The sequence below is a fragment of the Opisthorchis viverrini genome (assembly GCF_000715545.1).
Source record: "Opisthorchis viverrini unplaced genomic scaffold opera_v5_181, whole genome shotgun sequence".
NCBI classification, from domain to species: Eukaryota; Metazoa; Platyhelminthes; class Trematoda; order Opisthorchiida; family Opisthorchiidae; genus Opisthorchis; species Opisthorchis viverrini.
In genome coordinates, this window is record NW_008751840.1 from 925,868 (window position 1) to 953,210 (window position 27,343).

At 40.3% G+C, this 27,343-nt stretch overlaps 1 protein-coding gene across 1 annotated transcript; it reads left to right on the plus strand.

Annotated features, from left to right (window-relative positions):
* Nucleotides 1-3,183: 3,183 nt before the first annotated feature.
* T265_14370 (hypothetical protein) lies at nt 3,184-21,172 on the plus strand (the record flags this gene model as incomplete). The annotated part of the gene is made up of 4 exons (XM_009173355.1): nt 3,184-3,387; nt 4,468-4,713; nt 13,017-13,202; nt 20,612-21,172. Coding segments are annotated over 4 exons (1,197 nt in total), but the record flags the coding sequence as incomplete, so codon positions are not given.
* Nucleotides 21,173-27,343: the final 6,171 nt, after the last annotated feature.

Here is a 27,343-nt window from a genome sequence, read left to right on the forward strand (position 1 = left end):
GGCCGGATAAGCGCACCGCTTGCTTCATTTGACCGTGGGATGGAAACTAGTCGACTGGCAATTAATCAACGTCCAGTTGATAAGTCTCTGGTTTTTTGGGAGCTTAATCCAATTTCGCGATAACTGGCTGTTAGATACAAAGGTTTCCTTCTTCAGTATATAACGTGGCGATAATGGCTAGCTAAATATTATGTCATGAAGTTAGGTGACTTTTAACCTTCCAGCTAAAATATTTTTTACCGGCCGTGCAAAATTTGAATTCGTTCACGGAAATAGACATTCTATCCTTCATCAGCCGCTATTTTCTCGAGAGATCACTCCACCGAGCTGATGGGCACGAAAGCGCTTATCTAATTTACACTCGGGGGTTTTGGTTCGTGAGAAGTTTTCAACTATCTAAATTAAACGTGAACATATAGATGGTTGGTGCAGTAAACCGTTAACGTATACCAAAAAACAAAAGAATGTGCAGTATTAAATTCCTGGGAAAGTTTTCAGTTCAAATTAATGCATGCTATCAAGTTGTACATTCATGTGAACATATCCTTTTGGATTAGTTTATTACCGTATTCAGCTCAAAATCCGATAGCTTGTTTTCGGGCATCATTAGCCATAAGTTATACTTCAAATGTCCTAGCAAAATCACTTATGGTAATGAACTAGTTGCCTAGTATTGCGGAAGGTGTTTTTACAGTTGGTAGATCCACTCAACCCTGCACTGACGATAACATGCCAAGCTCGGCGAACAGACCAACAACCAAGGCCATGTTCAGTTAGGAAGTCTTTTTCCATTACAATAATTTCTTACATACAAATGATGGTCAAAGACTGTTTTGTGACTCACGCTTGCTAAAATATCACGCAGACCCTCAGACTACAAAGTTGGACTTTAGGCACGTAAACAGGCATTAAACCTTGTATTGTATTGAACTTACTTTCACCTCTTGTGGATAAGCGACAACTCAGTCAAAGTACTTGGTCTTTTCAGCATACTTTCTAGCCTGTTATGATATGTTACTGATGCCATATGCTCAAACTAGGACACAACAATGCGATGGATTACAGAAGCGGTTGTTTTCACAAAATTAATAGCTGACGAAGTAAAACATCAAATAATCGGTTTGGACGGTCCCCAGGAGCCCACCGATAGTGTTTCGGACAGTTCTATTTCTCGTGGTTTCCACGTGCTTGCTCAGCAGCTTCAGCTAATCATCGTCATCATCATCGATAGCATGACGTCATTATTCAACACCGATGCTTCTTTGCCGTAAGATTCTTGTTTCTGAGAAAGCACACGTCAATGACAACTGAGTCTAGTGTGGGTGCAAGGGCAGCTTGTCTTCCTGCTTGTTCCAGAGTTTGGACATTGAAGGCAGTCAGATAGACTGGACGTCGAGGCTTGAATATTGATTTCGAAATACCTGAGGATGTCGGCACCATGTGACGTGCAGATGTTGCACGCGATACCGATGCAAGACGAACCTGGAGGTCCAGGAGACTGTGTTCGTCAGACCTCTTACCATTGAGCAAACTGGTATCAGAGACTCTGTGAGTGTCGCGCGGACACCCACCTGTATAGTTCAATGGGTCGCTGGGGTGCACAAACCGTCACACCACGGTAAGGTCCGTTCACTTGGTGACGGCTGCCACAAATAGCCTGGGTCACGTTGGTGACTACGTCTTAATACACAGCCTCTTGGACGAACTATTTACTCTGCATGCTTAGTGGATATTTAGAGCTTCGAAAAACATGAGAAATAAGCACCAAATTACGAAAAATTGCGTCCAGTTCATTCTTCAATTAAAACCAGATTCACACCTCTCTGAGAGCTAAACGTATGTTCTCAAATTTGCGTCCTGTATATTGATGTGCTTATGAAACATTCGTATTCCAAACGGTCCATCATAAATATTGTTGAAAATTGTCATAAGTTAAGAGTGGACAGTGTCTCAAGATGGATGCTTTTACATAAATTAATACACTAAGTTAAATCGGACGGACGCTATTCAAGGGTCAGCATTGGTCAGGAGAAATTTACAGGTCCATCTAAACTATTGCAGCTAGGCCTCTTTTATGGTTTTAAAGCTACTACAGTGATGGCCCTTTACCGAGACACATCTTGTGGGAAGGTTTCTCTGCACAAGTCCATCTAAGTGACCCCCAAGAACTAAAAAAGATTGTGAAACTCATGTCTCTCTTTTAATTTGCTGAATGTGCATCCGAGTTGCACTGCAAGTGATGGTTTTAAACAATGAACTGAAAATGTGCGCTAAATCACAAGTGAATAAGGATTTTCGATGTTCCGCTGATGATGCCCGGTCTCCTAGTTCACAGTTGAAAGTATGCCTTGAATTATTCAGAGTGAACGCCACATCCTAGCTTGAGCACCACAATCTTCCCAAAACTAACTTTAAGTTGACGACTCCCAAAGACTCCCGACGCAATACAACACAAAACCGTGGGAGCTTTGCAGATTTTTTGTAATGATAAGTTTTGCCTCTCTTGTCCGACGATCACTCTGTGTATTCTTTGAATATAAAGCTCACAGTGCTCTAAGCAGTTTAAGTAAGGGATCGGGTCAAATTTCATTCCAGGGTTGTTTTTCTCTGTGGTGGATTACATGGCTGTTTGTCATAATTTACCTATCTAAGCGATTTATCTATCTGAACATAAGAGGAAACTTCAATGTTGAAGTGATTGAATAAGTATTTTTATTGCTCTACTTGAGAAAATACGTACCGATTTTATCAGCAAGGTGTTTCGGACCAACAGCGGTCATACTGTTGAGGCGTCACGAATCTTGTAGGATGACGGACAATGATTTCAAGCAGCCTGGTCGATAATTGCAAATCCACAGCAGGGTAAGCGCAGCAGGCGAAATGCCATACACTCTGCCTTGTTATATTGAGACCCTGCACAAGCTGCACCATGTACGATTTAACATCCGAGAAGTACCACCTGTGAAGCGTTTCCTGTGCATTAAGTTCGTTAGCCAGATTTGGTATGCAAACTGTTCGTAAAATAATGGGTGCTTCGAAGAGGCAGCTGCAGCAGATAAAACGACTGATGCTCATTGAGAGGCATGTTTATAGTTTTTGAGTTTTGGCCAAGTTTCAGAAGTGTTGCATTTTATGGACGGACATGTGCCTCTGATTTTTAGTTAACGTGCCCTCTTGTTGCAGACCACCGAAGGCAATGAACAGGATGAACTAATCGGATTGGTGACGGCAGTAGATTCAGACTCAGGAGTAAATGCTGAGCTCAGCTATTCGATCATTTGGCCCAACAATCAAGGACTGAACCCGTTCATCATAAATGCACGCGGGGAAATTCGGGCTAGAATGACGTTAGACCGGGAGAGTCGACCAGAAGGCTTTCAGTTCACCGTAAGTTTTTAATCAAAATAGTGACGGAAAGTATATGAAGAATAGTATCTCGAAATGATGTAGCAGCGCAGTGGAGAGACCTAAGAAGACACCTATCAACCCGTAAATATCCAGAAATTCAATTCCTGAGTACTCCAGTATGACTTAACACAAAGTCACTATCATTAGTAGAATGACAGAGGTAATTTTATGAGCTAGATTGAACACAATTAGTTATGGCGACACACACGCGATTTCAGGCATTCAGGACAAACATTTGGCACTCGAGATTTGCTTATATTTAGCTCGATTTCTGAGGATTCTCCAGACCAAAACGTTTGATGAATGTCTTGTAGAACTCTCACAAATGTTCAGCGATCAGTCGTGTTTGATCCCCATATCTGAAATGACCTTCCCAACCGAAACATACTGACGGGGTATACATAAAATCAGTGATGCCGGTTTTCTCATAGTGTGCTTTAGGGGAGTGCAAATACAAAAAAATCATTTTCTATCACTCATTGAATTAAATTAGACAGGCAACAACAAAACCTGTTTGCGTGATAGTTTCTAATATTGACGTCGTGAGCTTCTGTGGTTCTGTATGGTATTTATAGTTACCTTCTGAATGATGGCGATGGAATGTTGACGTTACGTGTCACAGTTTTCGCCACGGAGTTTCACATATATCAGGTAATCAAAAGCTTGACAGGAAATAAAGCTCTTCCTTTAAGAGCATGATTTTACTACATGAACGTTTGACCCTAATTGACTCACAGTTTGTAGATCAAATATCCAGGATTATCAATATATATTCGTTTGGAATTTTTGGGGTTTTCTGAAGCTCATGATGGTTACACGTTTCACCGACCGACGATTTGTAAGAAGATTATCACTTATCGTTAATTTTTAGAAAAGGTTTGCTGTATTGCACAAATGAAAATCCATAGCTTATGTGTATTTTGCGCACTTGTACCATCCAGTATTTTTAGTTACTTAAGAAATTATGGAAGTCCTAGAATGTGTGACATCTTTCATCTAATTATGACTGTCCGGCTTTTTATTGTGAAGCATGCGTAAATCACTTATGATACTTCACAGGTACTGGCAAAAGACAATGGCGTTCCAAGTCTGTCTGCACTGGCCAAAGTGGAGGTCGCACTCATCGATGTCAATGACTGCAGCCCCACATTTACACAGGGAGTTTACCACTTCACAGTTGAAGAAGAAATACCTTTCAACATGAGCAACGCCTATGTTATTGGGCAAGTAAAGGCCACTGACTGTGACATCGGAAACAACGCACAGATTTTGTATCAGCTTGAAGCAACTGATGCACCATTTCAGGTTAGTAGCAAACCGTAGCTGTGCAGCTTACATCAGATTTTCAACCGGTTTTCTCATATAATGAAGTTATGCCATCACAAGTTCAAGAATTCCGGTAGAGTGTTATAAACGTTTGCTACCTCACAGAAGATGGAATACCTAAAGGTAGGTTTAAACAAAGCTACGTTGTCACGCCTCTTACCTTACCAGAAAGCCTATTTGGGCAAGTAGAGCAGTGCTGTTTGTGCCCCGGAACAAATTTCCTGATCTGATTGACAGGCATTTTTCCATTCGGTTACTCTGTGTAGGTGACTGGAGCAAAAAATATCGAAATCATCCTGACCAATACTAAGATCGTTAGAGTTGTCGATACCCAAGTATGCTCCATAGCACCTGGTATCGCATGAGTATTGTACATGCAGGGGATGAATTCTGTTAAGGCATTTGACTAGATACGTTGGGTTTGTCCAGATTCTGGCTACTAAAAATGTTCCCCAACATTCCTCGATCTCCATGGAGGATGTGGTAATTAGCAAGCGGTAAGGTTACGCGTACACTAGAGAATTATGACCTAAGGACGGCCAAACTATGTGGATTGCCGGAGAATCAATCCGTGACAAAAAAACCTCGTTTTTTGAAATGACCTACAGTCTTAAACACAAACTCTGTAATAAAGACTAGTTTTGACGTAAGCTGGAAACAATCAGACACAAATAGGCACTTTGATAGAAACTTTACTAGACTGAAACCTCCCTATGCGTTAGCAGAATTGTAGAAAGCTCCCATCTTTGTTACTACATTGAACAATGGTTAAAGACAGACATACAAGGCTGTTTTTATCAGGCCACACTCTCCTATAAACAAGCATTTATATCTCCATTTACAATCTGAAAATTGACGTTACGTGCTCCTTTAGGAGAATGTTTGCTGGAATTCAAATTTGTCTTTCAAGAAGACAATATCATCATTGACTGTTTCATAAGCAAAAACGACGAAGAATCATTGTTCTATTAACCTTTCATGAAGTTTAGATACTTCATTGATCCACTTATTGTCTTTGGCGTTTATTTACGTGCAATAAACCAAGCGGCTCAGCTGATGGACCATTAAGAATTTCAGCTGCCAGTTGCTCACTATTTAATTTATCAGGATTTCAACCTTGACGTTTGCATAAAGTAAGCCTATTTATCCTGGAAGAAGGGTTGGGCTGGAAAATTTTATCGGGTTATGAAATCTGGTCTCTGGACCAAAGCTGATTTTCGACGTGGATATGTAAATTGTTTGACGTTATAGTTAGCCAACCTGAATGGATCAAAGTAGTTATGGAGAGCGTTTATCTTTTGTTCCAGGTTACATGAAAGGCAATAAGGGTCGTCTCTCATATTCTAAACATTGTGCTGCTGAGACCACAAGTAAGCAAAAGAGTTGGGATTTTCTCCAAAGCTGGATTAAGAGAAAACTGTGGCCCGAAATTTAACAACGCCGACTGGATGGTAACGAGTGCAAAAAGCATGCCAGGATGATTTTCCAGCCTTCGGCTCTCAGACAAATTGATGGGAGGTTGTTTGACACCACTGGCTCAATAAAGTTAAATGCTCTAATTCATGTAATTATGCGGAAACACAGTTTCATACTAGTCTGTGTAGAAAAGAAGGATCGAATTATATAACCAATAAGCGGAGGTATTGGTCGAAACGCAGAAATTTCACCAGTCGAGTGTATCACCCAGTTTGCATTCAAAAATCCCTAATCAATTTTCTGTTTACACAATCTTCCTATCATAAAAAGATGTTGGGTAGTATCTCTGCATCAAAGGCTACATTAAGGGAGTTGAAGAACAATTGAGACCATTTTTCAAAGGATTGATAAGTGAAATAATTTTGGGTTTGCTGTAGCGTCTACCCCATGTGGCTGCTTGCCCTGCAGGCCTGTTTTTTTCTCAGTAAGAATATGCTTAATTTGTTCTGTTGAAAAAATGATAACCTCAGTGTTGTTTTGGTTTCGTGGAAAACATCGTGGAAATTCGGAGAAGTAGTGGCAGATTTCTGGTTTTCCTGGTACAATGTCACTTTCTACTACCGATTTAGAATGAATCATCATTTAGTTCATTATATCGGACAGGGCAATCCGCTATGGAATATTTTCAGTAAGTGATTATTTGTGGTGGCATAAAGCGCGCGCTGGTGTCATAGCATCGGAGTATTTTTCAATATTTTCGATTAACCGTATGAGCCTGAGTGAAAAATTAACACAAAATCAGAAGAAATATTATCGATCATCTATTCTTGTGGTTTAAAGTTCTCACTGTGCGATATTCACTGAAAAGTCAGACACCCAGATATAGTTTATCGAAACTATCTTGAACCAAGCATGCTGCAGTCATCAGCTAACTTAACGTGACCAGACGGACATATTATGTGGAAAAACCGTTGCGAACTACCTGTGACGATATGTGCTGCTGAACAGCCAAATCAACATTAAGCTATCGCTTAAACTGCCCCACCATACTGTAGGCGACTACGTTTAATAAAGCTTACGAATAAGACATTTAAATGCGCTATGACATAAGAGGCAGGATGCCCCAGGGGTGCAGGCAGGGTGCTGAAAACCTTCCGGAGCACGCACATCGAGTACCATACATGAAACTTCTTGAAGCTTGAAATTTGTGAATATAAGGAGCAGAAATTCGGATTTCTGTCGGGGAGCATCTGTGAGAAAGCACTAACGTTGTAAATGAGCTGCTTCACAGCAGAAACGTGGTTTGCTCTCTTGTCTTGTTTACTGTATCTTTCATTCTGAAACTTTTTCATCGAAACAGAACAAATAATTATTCTAGGCGTAACGGGAGATGCAAGTAAGGGAGACAACGCATTAAAACCGCTTGAGACCACTTAAAAGTTTTCAGCCAGTTTCTATCAAATGAGTTCCAGGTTTGATGACTATCTCAAAATATTACAACACCTACAGTAAACAAATAACTTGAAGACAACGGACAGCCAGTTCTGTTTCCGTGATCATGTTACCACGACGTGAGTTGTTAGAAAGCAAGACCTACCTAGATGATCTTGTCCGGGATACAATAGGCCGCGTTGAAATCATAACCACGACACAGCAACAAGCCAAAATAAACAGAAAATATACTTTTACGTGGTGAAGCGTTCACACATGAGTAGCAGACAGCATCACGTGACACACCATTGCAATGACCTATCAATAAAACATGCAGTTTAGACAAACGCTCAGGGCGGTATGCCCGTAATAGCTATGGAAAATGCTATGCACAAAATAAAATTCGAGCTGACGTTAAAACATTGAAAATGGGTTGTGCAAGTTTTCAATACAAATGTGTTCTGTCTATTGGAAAGTTAAAATGACATGAAAATATGCTTAGCTGCTGAAAAAGAGATATTTTTCCAGACTTTAGTTTTTAAAGCCGTCGACTGTTTTATTAATAACTGGCTGGCTTACAAATCCACCCATGTGTTTTTGAAGATTGAGGCCTTCCACAACTGGGGCGATGTTACGAAAACGTTACACACTGATTCATTACTGGAGAAGCTGAGATCTGAAATTAATCTTCCTACAGACGAGCAGGTAGACAAACAGATGGGAAAAGGACAAACAAACTGAACTCTCTGATCTAGCCTACTGAACGATTAATCCATCACCTGAGGAACCCGAGACCACCCATACATATTGACGCTTTTCACGTGAAATGCCATGCGTTGACTTAACTACTCATTAATTAGGGCCTACGAACACCACTAGTAAACATCTGGCACGACTTTCTGAATCAACAGATGATGAAACTTTCTAGATACATCATAGATAATAATATAAACCAATTGTAAGGGAAGGTACATGGCAAATTCTAAACCCTCAAGATACATACCAAAAGTGGATTTTTGTAGCTGGAATTCGTATGTCGTAGATTCCGACAGAATACCTGATGAGTAACAACAAGGACTCAACCAAGAATTCCTCAGAATTCTAAAGCAAAGGAACGGAATAATCTGAATAACCGCCTACACATGAACAGCTGTTCCTCTTGAGGCTCACGAATTCGGCAGAGAGAAGGCCAGCACGAGAATTCTTGATAAACAGTCTCGCCTGACAGTTGTTGCTCGACCGGATTCCGCAGAAGTATGGACTCTTCGTCTGGTACGATATCAACCTGTTTTTCCTCAGTAATAGTGAACTAACTCGTATTGTTGAACTCTTTGGAGTCCAAACAGGTTTATTGTCATCAGATCCGCTCGAGTTTGTTGACTTTTTAGACTAATGCATGTGATTTTGAGAGAAGCTTGGGGTCACCGAAATGTCCTGTGTCTAAAATGAAAACTGCTCACTGTCAGAAATCGAAAGCTCGTTTTATGTTGAGGTATCACATCGTATAGATTTGAAGCTTTACAAAAAAAGGAAATTAGCGCAGCTTACTAACTGCCTCGTAACAGTAGATCAAAGCGACAAATGTCTCCTAACATTTCCTTCTTATAACCAAAACTAATTGTGCGATGTGTTCAATAAAAATATTTCTCACACAGACCGTTTAGATTTATGAAGGGAAAATAATGGTGACCGTGATTTAGTGATCAAAATCGCGTCGGACAGCATTCATAAATCACAAAATTTCATTCCATATCCCTAGAGATCGACCAGTGTGAATCATTTTCAGCTCTACGCAGATAAACAAATTCGCCAGTCGCTCCCACCGTCGCTACTTTTGCTTTTAGGCTGCGCAGTTTTTGAACAAGCACAGCTTTCGTTTTCTGCGTAGTTTTCTACAATCTTCGCGATTTTATGTCAACAATTACAAATTGCTGATAAAAACTGTGTACATCACCCAGACCATGAAAGGCAATAGCGCATAGTCTTTTAATTTTTTTAACAAAAGAACACTACAGCCTCTACTTTTTATTATTTTCTGCACCTGTTTGATCGCGTGCACGCAAGCGTGCAGCTGACAAAATTTGTCTGTTCCCAACATGTTTTTTTTACAGATCTCAAGTGACGGTTATCTGTCCACTACAAGACCTGTCGACAGGGAACAGAGCTCCTCGTTTGTTATTACTATTCAGGCAACTGATTCTCCGCAAATAAGTGAGCGACGCTTGAGTTCTTTTGCGGAAGTTCAGATCACCGTGGTGGACATAAACGACAACGATCCAATTTTTCTGCGGCCTCCATTTGAAAACGAAACACATCAGGTTAGCTTCTGGTTGGCACTCCATCAAATGGTCTTGCAAAGTAGGCACCCTACTTAAAGTGTGGACTCAGTATATAGAAAATAACAGCGTATAAATTTCAAGCAGTACACTGTTCTTATAAATTGGAGCGTTTATATGAGATCTGGCTATGTCCCACTACCAGCTGTCACCCATTACTTGCCTTCGGCCAAAATTATGTAAAATAATCCCGTTTCCGGGAAAAAATCTGCCCATAAAATTCTTTTACAGGGTGATTTTGCGTGTGAAGGTAGCCAATGAGACTTGGAAATTATACTTTTTGCACTATCTCGGGGGAATTGAATTTCCATATTGGTGCTGTTTAATAGCTTTTATGGGGAGGTAGAATCTTTTAATTTCAGTTGTGGTGAACGTTAATTGTGTTTCAAACTGTTGCATATTCGTGATTCAAACCATACTTTACTGAGCGATCGGACTTAACCCAGATCAGACCTACTCAGCATGAGAAGGAATTACAGAACTGCAGTGCAAACATTGTTTTCTATAAATGTTCAGGAAATAACGACTTGTCTTGTAATACCTCCACCTTTCGTTCAACCGTGTTACGACTTTGGGTCGTTACAAGAAACAGGCTACATTACTGTAAAATTCAACTCAGATCTTGACAGGTGAGCTCGCTATTAAAACAGATTAAGGCCCAACTGTGTTCATAGTGTAGAAATTTCGGGCGATATTCGTTGCAAATCTTAATCAATGGCACTGGGAATTTGCCCCTTTTGCCTCGCCTTGGCCCGTGGGTCAGCAGTGCCAAATCCAGATTGAATTTTGCCTTTAATTTTCTCTGGACAAGCGCTGCACTGAAAAAACTCTGCGCTTCCAAAATTGTCTACTCTTGGGGTGCTTCTTTTTAGCGATGAACGATTGGAGCCTAGTACACAAGTTTTCATTAGTAGACGAACAAATACTCCATCAAACTAACAGACCTCTGTAAAACCGGTTACGTTTTACAAACTTCTGTTTAGGCAGGTCTCTACGAACGAACGAACTTTTTCCATAGGCAGCGTACTATCAACAAACAGCATGATTACAACTCAACCTACCTTCGTCAGTTGCGTAAGATTTAGTTTGGCTGTTTCCATTCCTCAAAGCTGTATCGGCGAATTTCTTTTGAAATCCAGTAAATAAGCCTTAGTGGCAAATCATTATTAGCAAATCAGCAAAGCATCAAGCCAACATTAGAGGAATGTGAGCTTAAACCCCAGTTCAAGAGGAGCTTATAAGGTTTTCAAGGTCTGTGTGGGGACAGAAACTCCATACCACTACAAATAGCCGCATTTAATGCCTTTAAATTTCGATTTAAGAAATCACATTATTGGTAGCGAAGATCCTGTTTGCTAAGAGGGATGCGACGGTTCATTTTCATAGCAATAGAGTGGTCGGTCAATGAAAAATATTTACCCCTCACTAAACAATATGCGTCAGATACTCAGTGATACCTACTGCAGTTAAATTACGATTCCAACGTTTCTTTACCTCTTTATATATAATCAACATGATCGTTCGACAAGCTCGAACCTCGTTATCGTGAAAAAGACACCTTTTGTGTTCGGCGAAGTTTTAGGTCAAGTTTCAAGTAAATGCTTTTGATGATAACCTGCTGTAGAGGAAACACAGCCGTTTTTTGACCCACAATGACACCTAAGTTCATTGACATGTTAATTTTATGTAACGTGCCCGGCTGTTTTTTCAGAACCAACGATAGGTTCAAAGATACCTAATGTTTACCAAAAATGAGTGACTTCTCTTTTTTAGCAATTTAAACCTGTCTGGTCTAAGGTGTGGTGTCTTCTTAGAGGGACACGACGTTTTCCAGAAACAGCAAGAAAAAGTTCAAAAGTATTTTTATGCTGCTTGTTTACCCTCTACATGGAATAGTTTTGTTCACTTTAAATCCGTCCGTATCGAAGACAAACAAAGTCATTCTTTTTATTATAATCAAATAACAAAATCCTTTGTTTAACATGAAACCGTTTTGAAAAATTCACCATGTGCTGAAATTGAACGGAACAATAAACGGAAAAGGGACGACTTTTTCCATTGCGTATGATTGTTCATGTAGCTTCAAAAACAATGAAAGTAGCAAATGATGATGGCTTACATAGCTTATCGTGTAAATCAGAAAAAACTTATTTGTTTCCGATAAGCCAGCTCATAGACTTACGAACGAGCATGCTTTAAATATGGTAGTTTGTGGGAATCTACCGTGTGCAGCTTTGAAACAGTCATAGTATCTGTATTGTCTGCTTGCTGAAAATTTCATTTTTCGATTTTCCATCGTTTGTAGGCTGAAACTGTTGTTGGTCTAATGCAATTTTTTCTCTAGTCCTAATAATGTGACATCTATGCTTTAGAAATATCGTGATAACTTGCTAAACCAGTGATATGCCGAAGATCGAATTCACNCTTGTAGGGAAAAACGAGGCTCTTTGGAGAGTTTTGCAGCAAATAGATTTGTACTATGGATTTTGCGGAAAATCGACACGTCTGTTCCGTTTACAGGAAAGCTTATTTGGGCTGCGCGATTACCACCCAGCAGTGTCATTGCCTTTAATGCGAGAGATTTTCTAAATAATTCCGTTAACTGTATTATATTGTGAATCTTGGTCCTTGGGTAGAGAGAAATAGCAATAAGGTTCTAAGCGTGTTTGTATTATTAAGCACTATACAGCCTTGTATGTCTTATTCATGAATTTCCCTATCCATTGACTTGCTATTCATTTGCTAATATCCACTTACTGAATCAACCCAGGCCACTGCTTCTTGCGTTTAGCGTACAACATATCCATCCAAAAAGAGCCAGAGCAGGAAAATACCTCTGTATATTTCCCGAATGGTTTCCTTTCAATAGAAACTTTTTAAAAAAATGTCGTTAAACTGCCTACATACCACAAACGACATTAGGAAGACAAAGACGTTGTAGATATAAAACTAGGTGATTGCGTAACAATTTGGAGGCTACTTTATTAGTCATACTGTTTCTGACAGAAATGTCTGATGATTTAAACCAAAATAAATACATCACATATCATGGTCTGTTGACAATAAAACCCCTCGAAATTGTTCGTTCGTCATCTGTAGGTCACACTTTCCATCTACGAAGATATTAACTGCAAAGTGGCAAAAATCGAGGCAATCGATAAAGATATAGAGCGCAACGGCGAAATTCGTTTCAAGCTGGCAAACGATGTACCGCGTGGAATGTTCGCATTGAATCCTGAAAGTGGAGAACTGACACTGAAACGGAGGCTCACCGTTGAAGAAGCGGTAAGCAAATTGAAGTAACAGAATAAATCACACGTGATTTTGGAAGTTCCTGTGACCCCCACGCTGACGTATTGCTTTTCATTCTGGTTTGATCAAGGGGGAATCTCTGTATTCATTTCATGTCAATTTGTCCCACATTTTTAATACATTTTTCCATTTGAAGACCTTAGATGGCATTGAGGATGACAGCGGTTCACTTTGGCCACTGAACACGACCATACCATTTTTACGGTTCTGTCTAAATAACATCACCTTCAAATAAGGATCTGATGCTTTCTCCGTGTGGATCGGATGTACGTCAAGAATTGTATAAAATTTAGCATGAAACTTGGGTCAATGAATGCACATGAGAAGATTTAGACAGATTTTTATAGTACTGTTTTCAGTTACTGTCGAACAGTACGCTTTTTTTCCATTTATCTGTTATTTCCTTCTATATTTCTCTTGTTTTGTTCCCTTACCGACCCACCCAGAAGGTTTTCTGTAATACCTATACTCATGATCTGTGACTGATGATTTGCCTCCAGGCTCCACATATTTACATTGCAAGTACTCCATTTCAAACTGTGGTACATTCCGGGAAAAAATTAATTGCGGCAACGTCTGGTCCTCTTCAGCTGATTGGCAATTATTGGTCAATAGGTGGTAAATGCGGTCAATTGGTTATGACATATTCTTCCTAGAAAAGAAAAACTGCAAGACGATGTTTGCCTGGAAATCGGCTTGACAGGTAATAAGCGATGTTCACCGGCCAGTAGTTCAATACACTTTAAATAGTTGTTCGGATCATTTACTAATCACTGTTTTTCCATCAAAGTTTGAGGGTATCCACTTACTCGCCTTTGGCCTCAACACACTTTCGTACTTGGCGGGCTAGTACGTCCCAAATGTACTAGTTGGGGCGATGGTCTCTACGGTGGTAGCTTTAGTTTATTGAAACAGAAACGAGTCGACTAACAAGCTCGGAGAACAGTAAGACCCATGTGGTTAACAACCAGTAAGTGCAACCAAACTGAACAATGTTTTCTATCCCACAAGCTGGTTAAAAAAAGAAATCCCTTCTATCTAAAATTAGCATTTAAAGGCGACAGAAACAGTCTAATGTTCAATGTATTTGGACGCCATCCACTGATGTAAGCTCGCTCATTCGACAGACCAACAAAGCATCCTGAATCAGCCTATGGATTCTTACCTTAATTCTTTGTCTGCAATTAGTTTCACTGTTATCGTTATCCAGAATTGCACCCGTGCATCTATAAAAATTGAATTTATTTCTACCATCAGAAATGTTGCTGATTTCTGGTGACCTGTGTCACAAACAAGGCGTTGTTTAATCCAAGACCGAATGAGACCAAACATTTTCATTTTCTTGTTCTAGTTTGTGCACCAACGGCGAAGCACTACCAAAACTTCTGATATACTGAGAGTGGAATACGAGGCAAGATCAAGCGTTCATTATTTGTGGAGCTTAAATAAGGCAGGAAATTGTGTTTTATTCTCTTCACTTCTTGAACAGATCAATTTTTACAGCCGTTTTAGTTGGCTTAATCTAACCTTTGCTAACAGACACGCTAAGAGTCACTTCACGGAAGACATATGATTTTCCATTGTTTTATAGCAGGCATTTGAGGGCTGGGTAGCATGAAATTTCTTAGCCAAACTGGATTGTGCCTCCTTGTTTAGTCAGATCAAGCACAGAAGACTGTGAAAACAAGCACTTTCGGAAACTACCAGTTTGAATCATTCATAGTACGCCTGTTCAGTCACATAACCGGTAAATTTCTCCCTGCTGCTCAAGCTGAGTAATAAGAGATTATAAGTGAACTGTCTGATACACCTAGGTGGTCTCGCACTTTTTTCGCTGGGCTTTTAGGGTTTTATCCGCTTCTAATTTCCCTTTCGGCCCACAGTGTTCAAAACAAATGCTTTAATGTAATGTTCATTTGTTCCGTAGCCAGTTGTGTGACTTTATGTGACACCTCTCGCATTTCCATAACTTTAGTAAGGCTTCAACCTTAAATTATTTCGCTGTAAGTTGTGCCTTAGAATTTCAAACAAAATCAGCAGCGGGCAACTAACCTGTCATTTCGACAGCAGGCTTGAACCACTTGTGTTGCTTCGAAACATATGAGCTTGGCATACAATCAACTGCATAGCTGAGCTAAAGTTGCGTTTTCACATTGGAAACTAGCTTAGAAATAGCACTCTCCAAACAAACGTTTCTGGTACTAGCGTGTCTTTTATGATTCAGCAACATAGGTAGCTAATTTCGATGGTATAAGTGGATGCATTGGTGCTTCAGTAACGGAAGAATAATTCAGAGTCACCAAGAGTTCGCATTTCCTGCGCTGAGGCAACGTTTCACAAGCAGGTTTGAGAGTAAACCCTTCAAAACAGACAATGTATTTTCATAGGAAATTAGTGAGGCCTGATAAGAATGGTTCTAAGTATTCTGATTACTGAAAATCTAAACTGTTATATGGTGCTAGAATAGCTTACTGGCATTACAAAACCTAGTACGTTTTAGCTGATTCGCCTTCCGCATAGATCACTCGTATATGTTGATCAATGTTATTAAACTTCGAATAAAAATTGGACTAAGTTTTCTTCCCGGACTAATGAAGATAAATATGAGTTTCGTAAATTCCTTTTAAAATGTAAAGAAGATAGACAGCACGATGTCGAACACATTTATTCATGAATGTCTGCCAAGGTACCTTATCGTCCAAGACATCCATCCTTTCGCAGCTCCTCTTTTTATCCATAAGAGTAATATATTACCGAAAATTCTGGTTGCACAAAGAATTGGAAGACTGAAGGAATAACTGCTAGATCCGTTTTCACAAACAACGATTTATGGGTTTAACGATTTAAGCGTTTGCATTTTGCTTACACATATGATATTTGATACAACCTCAGTGGCGTTCTGAGAAAGCAACAAAGCACGTTTATCTTTATCTCTCAGACTGGTAACGGACATGATTTATCATCTGTTTCGTGACATGTGGTGGTTTGGAACGATACAAGTTCCTCATTAACACTATTTCATATAAAAGAGGCAGAACAATCTTTTATGTCGAGACTTTCCTACACAGAATTCTCAAGCATATAGCCGACAATGTCTTGGCACCACACACTAACCCAAATCATTAGGGCATTCTAGTTTTATGTATGATAGGTGGCCTGAGTGGGCATTGAGTATACACGTTGATACATGATATTCTGCTATATTCAACTTATTTGTCTAAATGAGGACAAACTACAGAGTTAATTCTTCTGTACGACTATGAGTCTGTTACATGATTGTTATCATGTTCTCCACGAGCACCTGTGAAATGTAGGACCAATTATATAACTATTAGCAAGCAGTCAGGCTCTTAATAAATTAAAACACAAGCCAATCCAAACGGAACCCGTCAGATTAATAATTTGCGGATGGTTTTACTGTGATGCCAGTCATCGACTAAACTAATGAAATTTTGTAAATTTTTTGTTTCTTTCCGGCAAAAACGTTTAGGTCCCAATTAATTTCCAGTTTTTTGAAGACGGTCATTTCTCTCTTCCAGTATGATTTTCACTGCGATGTGGTGAAAGAACGTCGCCCGTAAATTTGTTAGAAAAAGGGTGAAACGAGAATTTAAGTTGACTTTAAGTTATCGGTCCTTCAACAATGTAAAAAAATTTACAGTTCACTTCCGAACTTTAATTCAGACCAGCCAGTTAAGTCCGATTCTTACAGTTAGATTAGGATTCTTGGAAAATAATTATTTTAAACCTTCTGAGCTTAATTATTGTAATCTTTTCCGAAATTACGACTAGCTGGATTGTTTGACCATTGACTTGGCAAGAAGCCAAGCTAATATCATGGAATCAACTGGACACCGAGACTAACCGCGATAGTACTTCATTTTCATCGAGAGTCCTCAAACTCTGAGAGTTGAAGTAAGACCAACTGGCATTCATTGGACGGATGACGAATCTAACGACTCCAAGGAAACGTAACGTACCCTTTGATTTGGGAAAACCGAATTTCATGGTGGAAATGTACACAGAACATAGGCAACTCGCAACCCGGAGAACGGTCAAATGAAACACCTGTTGAAGTTTCACTAATAGGGTCCAAAGTGCAAATAACAAAGATTCACGTTATATTGTCCGAAAGGATTGCCGAGGATACTAATTGAGACGCAAACTAACACTGCTCCTGGGGCTACGCTCATGTTGGCGGAAGACTGCGTCACAAAATGTGCAAATTCATAGTGGGGTAAACAGTCACTTCAGAGGGAATCTATATTACGATAAGTTGGAGCAGCAGAGATGAAGTTAAATGGTTAGGTGGCGGTTACTTTACGAGCTGCACAAAAACATTATAGGGAGTGAGGGAGATAAAAATTAGATCACCGTCGTCAGGTTAGAAACCACGTGGTTGCCGTATAGTGGTGCCAGCTGCCACAGATTCGTTTTTCGATGATTTGGGAAGGTTCACGGATAGCTGCGAAATGGGTGTGGTAGCTAGTATAATTTATGCATCAAAACAGAGGTTCCAGTGGACCTGTAAATGGGGAGACTGAAAGGGAGCTCATGCACGAGCGTCATTGAGGGCGCAGCTTAGTCATGTTTGACAATGTCACCAAGCAATTATATGATTCGTCTCGGGGTCCCCATCCGTCGAGATGGCAATCACCAGTGCAGCTGAGTTTTCCGGCAATGACTTTCATATTCCACTGCCAAGTTATTGTTAGACTCCCCTGAATGGTTTCCAGTCTTCACGTGGTTGTGCGAAGGGCGCCCTTTGAGCAAGTCGGTCGAATGGAATGTAGAGCACGCGGCCAGGCCACCCAGCCTACTTCATCATCACTGATCCAGTGTTCCCACTGGAATCTGGCAATGCTCCGAAGGCATTGACAGTCAAGCACTGGATGTCTTTTGTCATCCTCAGCGCACAGTCGCCAGGTTTTTGACCCGTATGATGATGCGGAGTGCACCGACACCTGACGGATAAACTGAGGTCACTTATGCTCCACAGGTGACGCAGGTTCACGAATGCTACTCTGGCTTTTCCTACCTGAGGGGAAATATCACCCTTCGTGAGATCACTTGAACTGACACAGCTTCCCAGATAGACAGACGTGTCTGGCACCTCAACCGATTCATCTCCAAGAATGAGTTTAGGGTTCGATCCCAACCAGTCTTGCATCAGCACTTTACACTGTGGAGGTGTGGAACGCATGTTAAAGCGTAAGATATAAGTATTTAGATTACCTAATTTGGTTTGCATTAATACAGCGTCAGATCCTTTAAGAGCTGTATCCTCTGCGTACTCAATATCCGTGAACGGGTGCCCCGGGAGCACTTCGACATCACAGAAATTAGAGGCTAGTAGTGAATCTCTCACAATCGCACCAGTGATAAAGCTGAAGAGGGAAGTGAAACAGCTTCACCTGAGACCACTTGACTTGGTGAACTCAGGCAAGAGATTCTCGCAGACCTTTACACGTCCGTGGGAGTTGGCTCACAGCACCTCAAGCATATGTGTCCCGTAGACTGGTCACTCACGAAGAGGATGTAGATGAGTAAGCTTTGGTCCGACACCTCTGTTGGCCACTTAAAAGCAACGAGGGATATCGTGAAGCTGGTAAAAAAAGTTAAAAACTCTAGTGAAGTCATGAAGAACGCTGACTACGGTAGTAATCGCAGAAAAGACGCAGATGTCCTAATACCCGTCGATGCTTTAGACACTATAGGTTAGTATACATAGACAGGCTGTCGATAAAGTAGAGGACAACATCGGAAGCGATAACAATAAAGATTCTGGCGAATCCTGGTCTTGGAATCCGTAAAAAATTAACAAATGCAATAAATTTTCAAAATGTTCAACAGAATTTCAACAGAATTTACAGAGAGTTAGTTTTGAAAGAAAAGTGAGAAGACATGAAGGTGTTTGGTGCCGTTCTTCGAAGATCGGAGGCACGCGTGATCTAACCGTTGTGAAGACAAAACTTTGTTTGGTTTGAAACCATGAAGTGTGTAGAGATAATTGTGTTTGATTACTCATAGCTCGGGTGAGTTGAGTAGTGGCGCCTGATCAAAAGCCAACAGATACGTAGCATCCAAGAACACCTCGTTCAAGATATAAAATCTGTATTTGAATATTGTTACAACACGACATCTCACGCACGGGTGAGGTTATAAACTTATATCCCAATTTAACGACCAATAACTTCTAATAATTTGTTGATGGTTGTGAGATTTGTATGGGATCGGTCCACTCATATCACTCTCGTTTGAACAGTCCTTCGCTTGCCCTGGTGCTGTTATTCTGGTGATTCCATACGAAGCTCGACTCTCCCTCTTACTAAAAATGATAAGTGATCGGTATCCTTGATCCCTGAAAATCCGAAGTGAGACGCAAGTCTTCTACAGAAGGGCTACTGGCGCACCTAAATCATGGTCTGAACTCTTTTCTGGACGTATGCACTGAGGAAGAGAACGCCTCTTTGGTCTATGGGTACCAGGACACCTTCAGCTCCTTCTCTGTTCAGTCGATATCCCGACAGCTTAAAGTGCTGTAAAACGTAATTCATCCTAGATTAAAGTGACGAACACAGGCAAATGGCACATTCAACATACCGGCTTACTTAAACTAAATACTACATACCAACTGCGCACCCTCTGGTTTCAAATAGAATGGAATCCGCTCTCAGTACATTGCTACTGTAAAAGTAATAGGAAAAAAGGCGTAATGAGCTCACCCATTCACTCATGTACGGGTATGTGTCTATCTTTAAAAGGAGGAACTATTCAGTTTTGCTTCGCTTTTTATATGTGATGTTTTTTATGAGACCGCAAATTTCATTTAGTCACAAAAAGCAGCTGTAGCTAGTCTGAATGATAAAGAAGCTTCCAACACCTGAAAGTGATTTCATATTTTTATTACGTTTTCGTAGGCTCTCTGCCGAAAAAGTGTATCCTGCAACAGAATGTCATTCCTTGCAAGAATATTACTATATGCATATTACTATATGCCCTCTATACTGCTAAGTTCACACGATGAGAAATGGGACCAAGTCCTCGTACAGGCAGATCAACCATCTTACACACATTACTAGTAACGTTTTTGGTGAATAGTGGGAGATTTTCCAAGCACAAATTCACACGTTTTCATTTGAAGGAATCAGGCAGCTCACCGAATGGTTGAGTTTGAGACCAGCATCTCAAATTCAAGCCGTAAATACGAGAGAACTGGAGCTTATTATCCTCATTCTCATTTTAGGTCGCCTTGGAACACGTGGTAGTACGGCTTATCCCTACCAGTTTTTTCTTTGAAACCGAGAAACCAAGTGTACCCTGCGAAACTCACCTTGGCATGGGCATTTTTCTGATTATTTGTGATGTTTCTCTTTTCGTAGGGCATAATCCCACTGAGAATACTTGCCATAGACAACGGCCTTAAACCAAGGACTGCCACCACAACAATAGAAATACTGGCGGCCGATGTACCAGCCACGAAGCCAGCTGGTATCAGCGGTAATTTGGATTATTCAGAACAACCCAACACCTTTGTGGGCAACCTGCGCGTGAACGCAAACAAGTTCATAATTGTCTGCATTGTGGTCATCACGCTGATAATTTGTCTCATTCTTGCGGCTGTAATTTGTGTTGTATCACGAAAGGGATGTGCAGCTTGGACTGGAGCGCCAACCACTTCGGTGCGGAATCAAAAACAGATTCACTTGGTTTCACACAGTAATGGTGGCTTGCCTATTACCGAACCAGTATTTTCAACTGCACCAGACATGGAGGCATTCATCACCAAGGAAACTCCCAGTATTGGTTACTCGGAGCCTAGTAAATACTTCTCCAATGCTTACCATTTTCATGATCAATGGGAAACCGCCATCTCACAAGACGGCCGAATTTGCGACAATCCTCTGGCTAACCAGAATGCATCCGAATTCTATGCTGGGTGAGTTAAACTTGAGCCAATACTTTAGAATGAATTTGAAATTCTGTCGCATATTTGTCTGTAGAAATTCTTCCCATCATCAATGTCCGCGATATGTTACAGTATTTCTCTTTGTTGGGTGGTCTAATCAAAATCAGCTCCCAAAACCAAAAGTGTACGGCAACCATATGAATACAATGCTGTGGAAATACTTGTTATTTGACCGGATCAGGCAATACTCTCTTGTATTAACTATCAGTTGGTCTTTATGGAAAATGCGACGCATTAATGGGCCCTTAAACTGGTCAACTTGAAATGTTACTGGTCCTCGAGAGTAACTAACACGTCCCTCGTGTTTAGATCCCACATGATTCTGCGTTGATTTAGAAACTACAAGGTACTGGATAAAATGTTTACTAGCAGTCAGATTGTCAGAAGCATCATGTGCGAGTCTCCTATTTTTATTGAAACAGTCGACCAATGCGTGTACAGATTTCCAAAAGCCTATCAGTTTTGACCGAAGTGTCACTTGTCTCATTCCAATACACGCATTCGACGAGCTCCAATAGGTGCTACACGCCTATTGAGCTTTCCGGAATTTAAGGCTACTTTTTCTGCGCGTTCAACGGTTCGTTACCAGGGTTAAATTTATTGAGCATACGACCACACATCTGTTTCGAAATAAAGTGTTGCATCCATTTGAACTTCTAAGTAGAGGCCACTATCACCCATCGGGGACACATACGCTAAGGCCGTCAAAAAAATCAAGAGTTGCCATGGCAATTGTCTTACCCTCAGCACTATTTGGACCAAGGTTTCAAAGTTCTTTGCTTCGTACCTCTTAGTAAGAGAATATAGCCTTTCTTCAAGATCAAGATTTCGGTCAATTTAGGGTGGCATGATACTGGCTATAATAATTAAAATATCCATCTCAGACTTTGTTTTTCATTCTATCGGAATCGTATCAAATACGAGCCAAAACTATGGCCTATCTCAAAAGATGTTTCTGCTCTTTTCTTTGCCCAGGTTTTGCGTCTCTGTTTCTGAGGAGTGTAGATTTTTAACAATGTGCATTCGAAGTTGTTATTCTTACTAAATCCACTTGGGACCAGTTCCAATGATCAAATGCCAGATTGGATCTAATGGAATAAAAGTTCAGATTGCCCGAGGGTAAACAATCAGAAATGATATCACGCAGATAGGAAGCTCAGGCGAGAGATACTAACTATTTACTTTCTATATGAGTTGTCGAGATTAGAAACAGCTGGTATTGAAAATGTTTGTTGTCGATCATACCCCTTCAACTCAATCTACTTTCTAGATTAACGTCCATTTTTTAAAAATGGTTCGAATAAACTTCCCATTTTTGTAACAAATAGCTTGTTTCATCTGATAGCGAAGGAACACATGCTGTATTAGTTTGACATTGGTCGAAAACAGTTCCCAGGTATAATATGGGGTCAAGATACAGCTGCATTTTTGTTCTACTTGAGTTTGTAGAATCACTGGGACGAGAGATTTTTAAACGCGTCAGTATATTTGAGCAACAACGCCGTTCGTTGAAAAAAATGGTTATTGCACCAGGTAAGACTCAAGTTAGTAAAAGGATCCAAAAGATTTAGGAATTCCGAAAACTACGGACACATCCGGTTTTTATCAGATGTCTGTAGAAGGTATGGCATGGTCTAAGTAAAGCTAACAAATCTCCGGTGTGATTTGCTCTGCGAATAATGAAAACTTCCGGGTATACGGCTGAGCGATGGTCTCTTGAATGTGCTATTTTTCATATATGTATGGACATTGCCACACTGTTATTCTGCTGTAAAAGCTACACGTCAAGGAAGAAGAGTACAGTCGAAGGAAAAAACGGACTCCTCACTACTGATAAAAATGTCCCCTTGGGAGTGAGTTTGCAAGAATATGTGAAGGCATTTCTTACTGTAAACTATAATGTCCGACTATAAACAAACATCAACCGATCGCTACTCACCCCTACGCTCCCCAATAATGCACTGATGATGTCACCTCGTTTGACGATAAAACGTTTGCAATCAAACTCTTCAGCTTAGCGAACAAGGTAACGACCATCTACGCTACCTGAGCTGCCGAAATTTCCTTCTATAGGTGAAGTAATTTTTTACACAGCATAGAAGCAGGAGAAGAAAGAATGACCAACACACAGCACAATGGAGGAATATAATTAACAAACTATCGAATTTGTTGTGTTTAGTGAGATTTCGAATTTTTTTACTTTGGTACGTCAATAAACTCCCTAATTACTTACAGCGGCGTAGCAGATGAGGCCTTAGTTCACTAAAGATTACTAATCTAGAGCGGCAAGCCTTGTCTTAATTTAGAATCTTTACAAAACTGTGCGTCACACAGGAAATTTAAACCTCAAAAACTACTGTGAACGACAGGAAAAAGTGTTAAAATAACAACCGAGAGAGCATTCAGCAAGGACTATAAATGTGATGAGGATACATCTGACCTGGACCACAAATCAGTTCATCCTAGTTTGAACCTTTTTGATAGCAGCTTTGTTAGTCCTAGTTATCTTCTCATTTTATCAGAACAGTTGTTTTGTTATCATGAACCGTTTTCCGGGCTTCTGAATTCTTTTGAATGCCAGGGGGCTACCCAAGCCTATCTTTTGAGTCATGCTACGACTAGTGGCACGAAAGAATTCGATCAGCCTTGGAAAATGTGATTATAACAAGGGACTTTCCAACATAAAATCCCCTGATACAATTTCAAACCGCAAAAGTTCGAGTGGTGATCAGAGTAAAAAGTGGCTGCATAAACACAGTGTTGTTTGGGAATTAGAGAGATGGTAAAGGGAATCTATTCGCAGAATAATACTTTTTGTCTCATATTTGTGTGCGTGCTATTTTTTCAACAAGATACAGCAAACTCTAGCGGCCGTCAGCGCACACCGTAACAGTTCGGTAGATTGAATAAGTGCTACCATTTTTATTTCCCAAATTTTTATGTGCAGCATACTTAGCAGCGGTTTTCTGTTACGCCAGATTGATTGTCTAATATTGAAATGAAGAACATTTCGCTCTTCGCTAGTGATATGGTTAAATACACGGGTCGCTGAATACAACATCTGAGCCGAGTAAGGGTCTCTAACCGTTGTCCAAATGTGCACGAGACACGGGGTTGTGCTTTCAGATATAAAATATCCATGTGTACATCTTTGCTGTCGACCACCTGGAGATGCTATCACCCGTAAGACTTGCTTGTTGCTGAACTACGATTCGCCTGAATTTTGATTTTAAATTGCTTTCGTAACATCAAAGAAGGGACGATACGCTTGACGCTTTCTATTCTTACCCGGTCGCTCTAGATGTCCTTTCATCATTGAAAAGAAAGACCTTAAAATGTGGGGAGCAAAAGGTTCACCAATGGGTGTGGAGGTGATAAGTTACTTGTATTCTCAAATTTCATATATTTTCATGTAGCAAAGTAGACTGACTCAACGAAACAGGAAATACACTCTCGTTCGTTGTGTGAACCACACCCACTAATCTTTCGCGAAGTCTCAATGGCATCTGAATACATGTACGGTAAATACGTTGCGTTGAAACACCAATATCACCCACTATCATACTATCAATGCAAGACCTGCTTTCATGAATCTTGCTGCATTTAAAGAAGACCTTAAATACAATTAAGTCTTATGCTATATCCTGATCTACTAACTACGTGACTAAACTGTGTACCATTGAAGAAGGGACATATCTGTTTGTATGTTTCTGTAACTCATTATGTGCATATCCTGGCTAATAACTAATCGAACTCTAAAAACGGTATAATCGAAGGCAGCATCTTTGCTGAGGTGAAATGGGAGAAAATCCTATTCAAATTCGGAATATAAGTCAACTGTAATAACGGTGGGTATTCGGTTCGTCCGTACTTTCCTCCGGGGTAGAATACTCTGGTTGATCAACTCTAACAAGAGGCTTTCTTAGCAGCTTCATTTTTAACCTATTCTTGGTAGCTTAAGAAGGTAAGTGGTGCTCAGAGAGAAACGAAGCTCCTAATCGGCAAATAGTGTTCCCTGATTAATTAGTTATACCCATAAGGGTCCACCGATATTTAAATTTTGCGTTGAATCCCCGTGGTTCCTTGATTGAGGAATTTTCGTTATATAGCAAAACTTTTACTAATGTTACGTCAAAAGAAACATTACTGACATTTGATGAGGCGAATGAGTAGCGGCGTGCAACTTGCTGTCGTTCGTGTGGACCATTTCGGTGTTTTCTTATAATCTATTTGGACGTTCATGAATTTGCGAATTGGGAACTGATCCACTCATACCTCCCGTGAATCGGACCATGTATTTCATTACGTCATTTCTGAGAGCTATGCTTCTGACCTGCAACTCCAGATTGTTGGAATTATCATCCTTCCGGTGCGTTGGAGAAGCAGTTCTAATGAAGTGGGATAAATTGGTAGGATCTTGCTTTTCCTAAACATGTCGGGTGCAACACGAATTATCCTACCAGTGAGATTCCTCAACTGAGGCATACATGTGCAAGTGGCGTTTACGTCGTGGTTGTGATATGTTTGCTTCCTACGAGAAAATCTAGTTCACCTTCCTGAACTTCAGTTTGACAAAGGACACAGTTGTTAGGTTGCAGGAAACCCAGGTAGACTCTGATTTCAGTCTGGATGGATTAGATTTACTTCGAATTGACAACCCTTGCTACAACTCACATTCAATCTCGACGCACGTGAAAAAATAATGTTGTCCTATGCATACTAGACATAATTATTCTACAGAACGCACCAGCCACCAAGCTCTAATATGTATTCTTCAATTCATGATAGGGATAATTCTTGATCATGAGTGATGTCATAAACGCCTCACGATTAAGCCACAAATGCTTTCAAATTTACTGTCGTGTTTATTCCCAAAGTCCTTGATCAGTTTCTTAGTGATCTGCGGTCTAGTTGTTTCTAGTTAACGTCAGTACGCCCAAAACAAAATCGTGAATTACCATAGACCAAAATGCATTATTTGTTTGCGACAAAAACAACAGCTGCTTCTTCTTTTACCCTTCTTCCCAACTGTTAACATCACAGGCGTGAGCGACGAATCTGAAAGCCAAGTGGATGAGGTTCCGCACAAGCAGATGTAAACTGAACACAGGTTACTTGTGCATACCTAAAATAAGTGAAATATGTTTGATCGCACACTTACCAGGTGTAGGAACGTAAATCCTTCATCGATCCACCGGACTCTTAACTCTTAACGTCTAAATTAATGTGGAAAATCAGAGTATAAGGGGTATGTTCAAAACACAAACCAAGAAGATTCGTGGTAATAATTGCTCGAGATTTGTTTCAGTGTGTGCTTGAGTGAACAAAGTGTGGCACAAATAATCAGCCCTAAAATAGGCGCTACCGATGCGTAAATAGTTGGCCATAAATTCACATTATACAGCCTAGTGTTTTGCGTCCATATGACGGTGTTTTCTCGTTTTCTGTTCCGCTGAATCCCTAACGGTCATTATAGTTAGCTGGTTTAAACAAAATAACGGATGATATTAATTACATGGTGGATTCAACCCATTTCCGGATAATTTTCCGTTGATATCGGCTAGTTTAATTTGGTCGAAAGCATGCTATTTCATTCTGGAAGTAGACAACTCTCAAACTATGCATAAACTTATTTGTTGCCTGTTGGATATCTCGGAAACTTTCGAGTTCGCTCTATGAAACACACTGTGAGACAGCTCATTCAACTTTACTGGCGATTAAGTGGGTGGCGGCGGCTTTAAACAACATGGTCTCTACACCGAGACAGCACAACAAGTACTAGACCAAGGACGATATCTGCTAATTTTTCTTTTGTTGTAGGAAGGCTGACATTGAAATATGCCCAAGGATGTCATTTTCAGGTGGCTCTTTCTGGGTTGTGGTCCTGTAGAGATGACTGCCACAAAGAGGAACATTTCTATGTCAGACGATCAGGAAAAATCGAGGTTCTGTTGATGGATTTTTTTCATACTGTCCTGGATCTATACACGATCTATTTGCCATGCAAGATAAGTAGAGTAAACAACATAAGCTACTTCATATTTGAATAGTACTCCACTCCCTTTATAGTGAGTCTCACCAGCTTCTCCTCAAGCTTGGTAAACACTGGCATATTTGATTAGGCCATTCTATTTTATTAACAGCG